Below are 12,673 nucleotides of genomic sequence, written 5' to 3' on the forward strand. Positions count from 1 at the left end.
GTGTGTGTGTGTGTGTGCACATGCACTCATCGTGTCTGACTTTTTGCCACCCCGTAGATTGTAGCTGCCAGGCTTCTCTGTCCATGGAGTTTTCCAGGCAGGAATACTGCAGTGGGTTACCATCTCCTCCTCCAGGGGATCTTCCCGACCCGGGGTTTGAACCTGCTTCCCTACCATCTATCCTACATTGGCAGACTGGTTCTTTACCACTGCGCCACCTGGGAAGCCCATTAATCTTGGCAATTTCTTTTAAATAGAAAAATTTCCCAACAACTTTGATGGAACTTTACTTTATATTATAAATGCCTAACAGAGATACCCCCTACCTTATTTTCAGATAGTAATCAAAAAACTAAAATTTTATAAAATTTTATATATATAATTGCTTACAACTATGTTTTTTTTCATACTGAAAGATAAATTGGGAGGAGGGAGTTGTTATAGTCCACAAAATTGTAAGTCTTCAGTTCAGTTCATTTCAGTCGCTCAGTCATATCTGACTCTTTGTGACCCCATGAATTGCAGCACTCCAGGCCTCCCTGTCCATCACCATCGCCCGGAGTTCACTCAGACTCAGGTCCATCGAGTCCGTGATGCCATCCAGCCATCTCATCCTCGGTCGTCCCCTTCTCCTCCTGCCCCCAATCCCTAGTCTTTTCAAATGAGTCAACTCTTCACATGAGGTGGCCAAAGTACTGGAGCTTCAGCTTTACTATCATTCCTTCCAAAGAAATCCCACGGTTGATCTCCTTCAGAATGGACTCGTTGGATCTCCTTGCAGTCCAAGGGACTCTCAAGAGTTTTCTCCAACTCCACGCTTCAAAAGCATCAATTCTTCAGCGCTCAGCCTTCTTCACAGTCCAACTCTCACATCCATACATGACCACAGGAAAAACCATAGCCATGACTAGATGGACCTTAGTCTGCAAAGTAATGTCTCTGCTTTTGAATATACTATCTAGGTTGGTCATAACTTTTCTTCCAAGGAGTAAGCGTCTTTTAATTTCATGGCTGCAGTCACCATCTGCAGTGATTTTGGAGCCCAAAAAAATAAAGTCTGACACTGTTTCTACTGTTTCCCCATCTATTTCCCATGAAGTGATGGGACCAGATGCCATGATCTTCATTTTCTGAATGTTGAGCTTTAAGCCAACTTTTTCACTCTCCTCTTTCACTTTCATCAAGAGACTTGTTAGTTCCTCTTCACTTTCTGCCATAAGGGTGGTATCATCTGCATATCTGAGGTTATTGATATTTCTCCTGGCAGTCTTGATTCCAGCTTGTGTTTCTTCCAGTCCATCATTTCTCATGATGTACTCTGCATAGAAGTTAAATAAGCAGGGTGACAATATACAGCCTTGACGTACTCCTTTTCCTATTTGGAACCAATCTGTTGTTCCATGTCCAGTTCTAACTGTTGCTTCTTGACCTGCATACAGATTTCTCAAGAGGCAGGTTAGGTGGTCTGGTATTCCCATCTCTTCCAGAATTTTCCAAAGTTTATTGTGATCCACACAGTCAAAGGCTTTGGCAATAAAGCAGAAATAGATGTTTTTCTGGAACTCTCTTGCTTTTTCCATGATCCAGCGGATGTTGGCAATTTGCTCTCTGGTTCCTCTGCCTTTTCTAAAACCAGCTTGAACATCAGGGAGTTCACGGTTCACATATTACTGAAGCCTGGCTTGGAGAATTTTGAGTATTGCTTTACTAGCATGTGAGATGAGTGCAATTGTGCAGTAGTTTGAGCATTCTTTTGCATTGCCTTTCTTTGGGATTGGAATGAAAACTGACCTTTTCCAGTCCTGTGGGCACTGCTGAGTTTTCCAAACTTGCTGGCATATTGAGTGCAGCACTTTCACAGCATCATCTTTCAGGATTTGAAATAGCTCAACTGAAATTCCATCACTAGCTTTGTTCATAGTGATGCTTTCTAAGGCCCACTTGACTTCATATTCCAAGATGTCTGGCTCTAGATTAGTGATCACATCATCATGATTATCTGGGTTGTGAAGATCGTTTTTGTACAGTTCTTCCGTGTATTCTTGCCACCTCTTCTTAATATCTTCTGCTTCTGTTAGGTCCAGACCATTTCTGTCCTTTATCGAGCCCATCTTTGCATGAAATGTTCCCTTGGTATCTCTAATTTTCTTAAAGAGATCTCTAGTCTTTCCCATTCTGTTCTTTTCCTCTATTTCTTTGCATTGATCGCTGAAGAAGGCTTTCTTATCTCTTCTTGCTATTCTTTGGAACTCTGCATTCAGATGCTTATATCTTTCCTTTTCTCCTTGGCTTTTCACCTCTCTTCTTTTCACAGCTATTTGTAAGGCCTCCCCAGACAGCCATTTTGCCTTTTTGCATTTCTTTTCCATGGGGATGGTCTTGATCCCTGTCTCCTGTACAATGTCACGAACCTCATTCCGTAGTTCATCAGGCACTCTATCTATCAGATCTAGGCCCTTAAATCTATTTCTCACTTCCACTGTATAATCATAAGGGATTTGATTTACATCATACCTGAATGGTCTAGCGGTTTTCCCTACTTTCTTCAATTTAAGTCTGAATTTGGCAATAAGGAGTTCATGATCTGAGCCACAGTCAGCTCCCAGGCTTGTTTTTGTTGACTGTATAGAGCTTCTCCATCTTTGGCTGCATAGAATATAATCAATCTAATTCTGGTGTTGACCTTCTGGTGATGTCCATGTGTAGAGTCTACTCTTGTGTTCTTGGAAGAGGGTGTTTGCTATGACCAGTGCATTTTCTTGGCAAAACTCTATTAGTCTTTGCCCTGCTTCATTCTGTACTCCAAGGCCAAATTTGCCTATTACTCCAGGTGTTTCTTGACTTCCTACTTTTGCATTCCAGTCCCCTATAATGAAAAGGACATCTTTTTTGGATGTTAGTTCTAAAAGGTCTTGTAGGTCTTCATAAAACCGTTCAACTTCAGTTTCTTCAGTGTTACTGGTTGGGGCATAGACTTGGATAACTTGATATTGAATGGTTTGCCTTGGAGACGAACAGAGATCATTCTGTCGTTTTTGAGATTGCATCCAAGCACTGCATTTCGGACTCTTTTGTTGACCATGATGGCTACTCCATTTCTTCTGAGGGATTCCTGCCCACAGTAGTAGATATAATAAAATTTAAATGAATCTACCTGGTATTTTAGAGTAATTTAGAATCTGAGCTATCATGTCAAATGATGAAATTGTACAGATCATTGTTACTGTTCAGTCGCTCAGTCGTGTCCACATCTTTTTGACCCCATGGACTGCAGGACACCACGCTTCCCTGTCCTTCACCATCTCCCAGACTTTGCTCAAACTCATGTCCACTGAGTCAGTGATGCCATCCAACCATGTCATCCTCTGTTGTCCCCTTCTCCTCCTGCCTTCAATCTTTCCCAGCATCAGGGTTTTTTCCAGTGAGTCAGCTCTTCGCATCAGGTGGCCAAAGTATTGGAGCTTCAGCTTCAGCATCTGTCCTTCCAGTGACTATTCAGGACTGATCTCCTTTAGGATGGACTGGTTGGATCTCCTTGCAGTCCAAGGGACTCTCGAGAGTCTTCTCCAACACCGCAGTTCAAAAGCATCAGTTCTTTCGTGTTCAGCCTTCTTTATGGTCCAACTCTCACATCTGTACATGACTATTGGAAAAGACCTAGCCTTGACTACATGGATCTTTGTTGGCAAAGTAATGTCTCTGCTTTTTAACATGTTGTCTAGGTGGATCATAACTTTTCTTCCAAGGAGCAAGCATCTTTTAATTTTGTGGCTGCAATCACCATCTGCAGTGATTTTGGAGCCCCCAAAAATAAAGTCTGACACTGTTTCCACTGTTTCCCCATCTATTTGCCATGAAGTGATGGGACCAGATGCCATGATCTTCGTTTTCTGAATGTTGAGCTTTAAGCCAACTTTTTCGCTCTCCTCTTTTACTTTCATCAAGAGGCTCTTTAGTTCTTCTTCACTTTCTGCCATAAGGGTGGTGTCATCTACATAGCTGAGGTTATTGATATTTCTCCCGGCAATCTTGATTCCAGCTTGTGCTTCCTCCAGCTCAGCGTTTCTCATGATGTACTCTGCATATAAGTTAAATAAGCAGGTTGACAGTATACAGCCTTGACATACTCCTTTCCCAATTTGGAACCAGTTTATTGTTCCATGTCCAGTTCTAAGTGTTGTTTCTTGACCTGCATACAGGTTTCACAGGAGGCAGGTAAGATGGTCTGGTATTCCCATCTCTTTCAGAATTTTCCACAGTTTGTTGTGATATACACATTCAAAAGCTTTAGCCTAGTCAGTGAAGCAGAAATAGATGTTTTCCTGAAATTCTCCTGCTTTATCTGTAAGCCAGTGGATGTTGGCAATTTGGTCTCTGGTTCCTCGCCATCTAAAGATGGTTCCTCTGCCATCTAGAGATCATAAGTATAGTATAATTTAAAAAAAAAAAAAAGAAGAAGAAGAAGGAGTAATAATGAGAATTTCCAACTTATTTAACAACTCTGGAGATGAGAGGTCTGACTTAGGTCTCGCCAAGCGAAAGCCGAGGTATCGGGAGGCCTTTCGGGGAGAACCGTCTATGCTGTCGGCAGTGTTCAGTTCCTCGTGACTGTAGAGCCGGGGCCCCGGTTCCTCCACTCTGTCAGCGGAGGGCCATTCGCAGCCTCGAGGGTCCTCACTGCCTCGCTTCCCTTTCTCCGTCTTCACAGCCAGCACCGCAGGCCAGCGCTCTCTCTGTCTTCAGCTGCCTCGTTCTCTGCAGTCATATCTCCAACCCTTCTTCTGCTTTCCTGTCTCACTTTAAGGACCCCTGTCTACACTAACCCACCATGGCCACCCAGGACACTCTTCCCAGCCCAGGTTCTGAAATCGCGCCTACAGCGTTGCTTCTGCCCTATAAACCAGCACACTTACAGAGCCTAGGCATGAAGGGCATAGGCTTTATCCCACCTGCCATGGCTTTGCGGTGAAGACATGAATTCTCAAATTTGACCCAGGAAGAAGTAGGAAACTTTTAATGGAGGTATTAACGTAGAAAAACATCTAAAAGAGCCGTTATAGTAATAACTTCAAAAAGTCACCAGCACTAGCAAATGTTATAGGTGAATGACCCAAATTTTGAAGGGATGGATAAATTTGGTTGTATAAACTTAGGAAAAGATGGGAAGTTTTTCATTTCATTTTGTGAAAAAGACATCTTCTTGTGAATCAAAATGCTTTGGTTAGTTTCTTAGATTCCTTTTTGTCTGTGGACTTTTAGAAGTAATTTGAAACTCAAAGCTGAACAAACGTTCCTTCTGTTTTAGCTTTATCTTCCACCACCCCAAGGCAATAAAAGCTTCTCAAGGAGTGCAGTTCCAAGGAACAAAGAGAAAATAATCATAAAAGGAAAAAGAAAAGCCTAGGTTTATAGCACAGGCTTAAATTGCTTCCCACTTTATCATCTTGGATAAGAAATGCCTTCCTTGCAGGACCCTGAAAACAGAAACCAAAAAGAGAACAGAGACACACACACACACACAAAGGGGCTGCACACACACACACACACACACAAAGGGGCTGTGTTCCAGAATTTAGGAAGAGCTCCATTAAGACAGTTTTTCAAGATAAAACTAACAAAGACAATTCACATAGGACCTTCAGATGGCCTATATTAATATGTTGAGAGTTTTTTTTTTAAGATATTCACCCTCACTAGTTATTAAGAAACCTTAACTAACATAATGAAGCCCTCCTTCCATCAGATTAACCAAATAAATAAAAATTTAATGCGTCACATTACTTTTTTGCTTGCTGCTGCTACTGCTGCTAAGTTGCTTCAGTCGTGTCCCACTCTGTGGGACCCCATGGACTGCCGCCTACCAGGCTCCTCCGTTCATGGGATTTTCCAGGCAAGAGTACTGGAGTGGGGTGCCATTGCCTTCTCCTAGTTTTACACTTAGGTATAAACATATATTAAACACGTATGTTTATGTTAAAATCCTGTGTGTGTGTGTATTGATCGCTCCGTCGTGGACTCTTTGTGAGTCCATGGACTGTAGCCCACCAGGCTCCTCTGGAGTGGGTTGCCATGCCCTTCTCCAGGGGATCTTCAGGACCCAGGGACTGAACTCAGGTCTCCTGCGTTGTGGGCAGATTCTTTATCATTTGAGCTCTCCAGGAAGCCCATGTTAAAACCCTAGGAGAAAGCAATTTGGAACCGTTTATCTAAATTAGACTGTACATGCCATTAAACATAGCAGTTGTACACATATAAATTTATCTTATAGAAATAATTATCTCTACCTAAAGATGCACCTCTCTAGAGTGTTGTCATTTTGTTTGCAAAGGTGGAAAATTAGAAAAATGCTAAGTATTTGGGAACACTACAAATTTTTTCTCTTCACATTCCTTAAAAAGGGTAAGGCTGATTTTTATACAAATCAAAGGTAAGTTTTTATGACCAAGTAAGTCCAAAAAGTAAGTTACAGAGGAGTGGACTTTTGGAATAATAGAAGAAGAACCTCTGAAAAATCTGTTTCTCCACAAATAAAATAGTAACGGCAGAAACGCCAAAGTCAGCTTGTTCAGAACTCTTAATAGTTAAAGGACTCAATCAATGTGAGGAGCATCTATTCAAGAAAAAAATGGCTCAGCCTCAGTAAGAATAGCATGCTTTGTACCATTTTAACTTCCCCTCTTTCCACCCAGATCTGCCATAGCCTTTGTTGACCAGCACCTTGGAACCACTGAGGAAAAAGAATGAGTCTAGAGTACCCTGAAAGTCCCATCCCCAGTAAGTGGCCCCTGGTTCCAGCAGCTCCATCAAAAAAAATCTTGTTCTTAGGGCTTGTCTTTATTTGACTTTAATCAGAACTCACTTAGAAACCATATCCACAGACCATCCATCAGAAATAGTCAGTGATCCTTACTGAACATCACGGCTGCCCCAGGCAGAAACGGTGCAAACCAGAGACTGACCAGAAGCTTAGCAGGCAAGCCGGAGGCCAGCAAGAGACCCGGAAGGGAAATCTGAGGAGCGGGGTGTCCCCTGGAGGGTTTGGAAGGCGCCAGGATGTTCCTAGGAGCCCAGAATGCCACACATGCAGGACTGAGCACAAGCCCAGGGATGGCCTAAGAAACTCAGTCTGTCAGATGAACTTGAGTCTCTGCACAGACAAGAAAGAAGACTGGATGCGAGTTGTAAGCTGCCTGAACGCAGGCACAGAGCTCCCAGCAGGCTCAGATACCGGTTCAAGGAATTTAAGGAAGGGAAGTCCTGCCCCTTACCTGACCACTTAGCTAACCGAGCAGAGACTTCAGGGGCACACAAAGCGAGGAATATAGACCTTACAGAATTAGTTTAGGGAAGTCACTAAAAAAAACTGACAAGAAAACAAAACTGGACATTGGGATGGGAGGCACTCAGCTCTCATCACCGTCTAACTTTAGATCCCTCCCTTCCTCTTGTACCCTTGATGGATATGTCAGTAAATCTAGTCAGCTTTGGGTAGAATCTGACCACTTCTCACCACCAAGCTATGATCAGTTGGCTGACTTGGATTTTTGCAGTGGCAAAATTGTTCCCCGCCTCCCATTCTTTTTTTTTTGTTTTTTGCCCTTTCCCACCCTTAAACTGTTCCCAAAGCACCCAGAGGGATCCTTTGAAAATTAAGTCAAGTCACGTCATGCCCCTGCCCAAATCCTCTAGCTGCTTCCACTGGCTTCCCTTCTCAGAGTAAAAGTCATCAAAACGCCACAGGTCCCCCCTGCCGGATGCCCTGCTGGCTCCCAGACCTCAGCCCGCTCCCCCAGGCTGGGCTTTAGCCGCACTGGCTGCTGATCCTCCAAACCGCTGGGGCCTACTTGGGGCCTTGGCACCTGCTGGCCCTCGTGTTATCTGTAAAGCTGGTATTTTCCCTTCTCTGAGTTTTTGCCCAAATGTCCTGCACCTCAGATCTCAGTGATGCCTTTCCTGACCATCCTGCTTCAAACTCCACACCTTCGTCAGACACTCTTGGTCCCCTTTTCTGCTCTATTTGTGCCCACCATGTTTTCTGCCATGTGATGCCGTGTAAAATCGTACGTATGTTTTGAATGTACATGTCTTGTCTCCTCTCACTAGAAACTGGGCACCGTGGGGAATGGGATTTCTGACGGTTAGTTCCTGCTGTGTCTCTGTGCCCCTGAGTGCCTGGTGCTCATTATTAGGCCCTCAGTTACTGTGGGTGAATGAGCAAATGAAGGAGTGAGTGCTCGCCGGGCGCTGTGCCAGGCCCTTCAGTCCCCATCACAGCCTTCCGGAAGTGTCCCCTTGGGGCCCACGAGCCCTGCGTGGCTCTGGCTGCACCTGTCTTCCATACCCAGCAGGATTTTCTGGGCCCGTGCTCCTGTCTGGGAGCCTCACTGCCCCGGAGCCCGTGGGGAAGGCCCTGCGGGGGTCACAGATGCTGCGCTGCGACGCGGGGACCAGTCTGGACGTGGACGGCCGTGTGAGCCCACACCCGGCCCCCTCTCCAGATGCTTCTCCCTGGGGCTGGGGGTAGCAGTGTCCCTGTTTTGCAATCAATGAAAATGAAAGAGGCTTTTTAGAAAAACCAGTGGAGGATTTATTTTTTCAATTTATTAATAATATAATCACCACATAATTGTTTCTGGCTTCTTATTATTAAGAAGGGCTTAATAATAGAAAGGCTTCCCTGATAACTCAGTTGGTAAAGAATCCCTCTGCAAAGCAGGAGACCCACGATCTGCTGAAGAAAGGATAGGCTACCCACTCCAGTGTTCTTGGACTTCCCTGGGGGCGCAGCTGGTAAAGAATCCGCCTGCAATGCGGGAGACCTGGGTTCAGTCCCTGGGTTGGGAAGATGCCCTGGAGAAGGGAAAGGCCACCCACTCCAGTATTCTAGCCTGGAGAATTCCATGGACTGTATAGTCCATGGGGTCGAAAAGAGTCAGACACGACTGAGTGACTTTCGCTTTCACTTTCTATTATTAAGGGTGATAACATTAGTAAGGGAGAATCCAGTCATTTAATCCATGATTTCTGAAATTGGATTTTTTTTTCATTTTTTAAATATATGTACACACTTAGACCATTGTAGTATAAATAATTTATAGAAAACTCTAGCACTTCTTCATTGTTTTAAAAAATGGACAGCTATTCTGATACATAAAAAAGCATGCATCTGAATACTCCATGGAGTCATTATGTTGATGGTGTGCAGAAAGAAGTATCATAATATTGATCATTTATTAAAAGCAGTAAACTCAGTAGCAGTGAAAGTGTCTGGTGTTTCATTATTGCTACTGAATTTTTCTTCTAGGACAAAATTCTAAAAACATCAGTTCCTCCCCGAGCATTGAGAGTTTGCCTGGAGGGAGAGAGTTCACTGGCTCCCCACCTTCATCTGCTGCTAAGAAGGATTCCTTTTTCAGCAACATCTCCCGATCGCGCTCACACAGCAAAACGATGGGCCGGAAAGAATCTGTAAGTATTTTAAGGACAGTTTTCTTTTTATTCTTCATTTTCCTCTAAAATGCCTCATTTGTGAAAGCCTCTTTTAATGCCTAGTTTTATAAAGTTCTTAAAATCATTATGGACTAAATGAAATATTTCATCAAAAATATTTTGATTCTTATAATTTAGTAATATTTTAAGGTTGTTGTCTGTAATATACTGGATTGGGGACAAGGTGACGTAGTATCAATTTAAAGTCAGATGAATCCTAAATTTTCATTCTGTTCTTTTTTGCCAAAGCCTGTGTTGTCTTCTAAAATGTAATGGTATCATCATAACAAACCACAGAATAAGACACTTTAAACAGACCAAGCTGTTCACGTTGCATTGGTAGCCACTGATGCCGTTCGTATGCAGTACTCAAGAGCATACAGCTAGTACATAGCAACTACCTAAAAAAAATCTGGCTTCTAAAAAATTTTAAGTCACCTTCACAAGAACTAAAATGTTTATCACATTTTATAGCTAATTCAACATGATATCCTAATATGAAGAATTCCACTGCCCACTGGAAGAGGATGTAAATGTGAGGCCTTACAGAAAGGGGTCTGGATGTGGCTGAAAGGGTGCTGAGACGGCAGAGTAAGGCTGCTGAGATGCGGGGCTGTAAAAAGTCTGAGGGATAATTATTCATGGCTCGTAGACACGGTAACAGCGTGGTGTCTCTCTGTGTGACTGTAGGACACGCAGCGTCCTGGGGCCTCGGCCGCCTCATCTGCAGTTTGAACAGCGTCCTTTGCGCTCTGAAGGGGAGATGTCACCGCACACTCACTTGGGGTGCTTCTCTCATATGCACAAGAGCAGCGTGGAACTTTCATTTGACGGTGGCAGCTTTAATGCAAGCAGTTAGCTCTGCTCCCTCCTAAACTCCACTCCAAGACAGTTAAAGTCATTGGAGATAAACTCTCCGGGAATAAGAAACACTAGAGAAAGCAACAGCAACAAGATCTTGTTACTTGGAAAGCAGATGTTAAGTGGAAGCTAATGAGAAAGCTGAACGCTAAGGCAGCAGTAGGGAAGAACCAGGAAGCAACTTGAGTGAGATGGTAGACCCTCTAGAAGCTCAGGAGCAGTGGGAACTTAGGAGCAGGGTGGACGTGGAGCTGAAGACATGTTATGGTTCAGTCACTCAGTTGTGTCTGACCCCATGAACCGCAGCATTCCAGGCTTCCCTGTCCACCACCAACTCCCAGAGTTTACTCAAACTCATGTCCATCGAGTCAGTGATGCCACCCAGCCGTCTCATCCTCTGTCATCCCCTTGTTCTCCTGTCTTCAGTCTTGCCCAGCATCAGGGTCTTTTCCACTGAGTTGGCTCTTCTCATCAGATGGCCAGAGTATTGGAGCTTCAACTTTAGCATCAGCCTTTCCAGTGAATATTCAGGGTTGATCTCCTTTAGGCTTGACTGCTTGGTTCTCCTTACTCTCCAAGGGACTCTCAAGAGTCTTCTACAATACCACAGTTGAAAAGAATCAATTCTTCTGCATTTAGCTGCCTTTATGGTCCTCATACCCATACACGAACACTGGAAAAACCATAGCTTTGACTATGCAGACCTTTGTCAGCAAAGTAATGTCTCTGGTTTTTAATATGCTGTCTAGGTTGATCATAACTTTTCTTCCAAGGAGCAAGTGTCTTTTAATTTCATGGCTGCAGTCCCCATCTGCAGTGATTTTGGAGCCCAAAAAGTAAAGTCTGTCACTGTTTCACCATCTATTTTCCATGAAGTGATGGGACCAGATGCCATGATCTTCATTTTTAGAATGTTGAGTTTTAAGCCAGCTTTTTCACTCTCCTGATTCACCTTCATCAAGAAGCTCTTTAGTTCCTCTTCACTTTCTGTCATAAGAGTGGTGTCATCTGCATATCTGAGTTTATTGATATTTCTCCTGGCAATCTCGATTCCAGCTTGTGCTTCATCCAGCCTGGCATTTGTCATGATGTACTCTGCATAGAAGTTAAATGAGCAGGGTGACAATATCAGCCTTTCCTGATTCTGAACCAGTCTGTTTTTCCATGTCTGGTTCTAACTCTTGCTTTTTGACCGGCATACAGGTTTCTCAGGAGACAGGTAAGGTGGTCTGGTATTCCCATCTCTTTAAGAATTTTCCACAGTTTGTTTTGATCCACACAGTCAAAGGCTTTAATTAGCATAGTCAGTGAAGGCAGAAGTAGATGTTTTTCTGGAATTCCCTTACTTTTTCTGTGTTCCAACAGATGTTAGCAATTTGATCTCTCGATCCTCTGCCTTTCTAAATCTAGCTTGTACATCTGGAAATTCTTGGTTCCTGTACTATGAAGCCTAGCTTAAAGAATTTTGAGCATTACCTTATAAATGAAAGAAAACCCCATACCTGCCAGAGGGCACAAACAGAACCTTGTGCGTGCCCGGACCCAGGAGAGGAGCCGTGGGAGCCTGAGGCAGGCCCGCCTGCGAGTGAGGGGCCCCAGCGGAGGCGCAGCCAGCGGCGACCCTGCCACAGGCACAGGGGCTGCGCAGCCGCCGTCCTGGAGGGGGTTACCATTAGCCCCACTGCAGAGCAACCGGAACTCTGGGGACAAAGAGATATCCCACAGACACACAGAGTCGGGCGAGAAAGATTCCCAACAACGGGTCGGGAATTACAGTAGCTGCAGATTTTGCGTGGCAGCACCAGAAGTAAGGCAGTGGAGGAATTCCATCAAAGTTCTGAGAGGAAGTCACTTCCAACCTAGAATCAGTCCCCCACCAAGCTAATTAACTGTGAGGGTAAAATGCAGCGACTTTCAGTCAAGAGGTTCAAACACATGTATTCCTGTGCACCCATTCTCAGAATCCCCTGGAGGACATGCCCCATGAAAAGGAGGACAGATAGCAAGGACAGAGAGCATTCGGGAGCAGGGGCAGAGCATCTGACAGGCACCAGGGACAGAGAACGCTCGAGAACCAGGGCAGAGGGTCTAACAGGCACCAAGGCCAGAGAAACTCAAGAACCAAGGCAGAGGGTCTGACAGGCACCAAGGCCAGAGAAACTCAAGAACCAAGGCAGAGGGTCTGACAGGCACCAAGGCCAGAGAACACTCGAGAACCAAGGCAGAGGGTCTGACAGGCACCAGGGACAGAGAACACCCGAGAACCAGGGCAGAGGGTCTGACAGGCACCAAGGACAGAGAACACTCGAGAACCAAGGCAGAG

The 12,673-nt window shown here is 44.4% G+C and overlaps 1 protein-coding gene across 4 annotated transcripts in view; it reads left to right on the plus strand.

Annotated features, from left to right (window-relative positions):
- TBC1D5 (TBC1 domain family member 5) overlaps nucleotides 1–12,673 on the plus strand; it is a 585,769-nt gene that overhangs the window by 528,117 nt on the left and 44,979 nt on the right. For all 4 annotated transcript variants that reach the window (XM_040263533.1, XM_040263505.1, XM_040263514.1 and 1 more), the window contains one exon: nucleotides 9,305–9,468. In XM_040263533.1, coding sequence (XP_040119467.1) covers nucleotides 9,305–9,468 — 164 coding nt within the window. The remainder of the gene's footprint in view (nucleotides 1–9,304; nucleotides 9,469–12,673) is intronic.

This window comes from Oryx dammah, unplaced genomic scaffold, assembly GCF_014754425.2.
Source record: "Oryx dammah isolate SB20612 unplaced genomic scaffold, SCBI_Odam_1.1 HiC_scaffold_2, whole genome shotgun sequence".
Classification (NCBI taxonomy): domain Eukaryota; kingdom Metazoa; phylum Chordata; class Mammalia; order Artiodactyla; family Bovidae; genus Oryx; species Oryx dammah.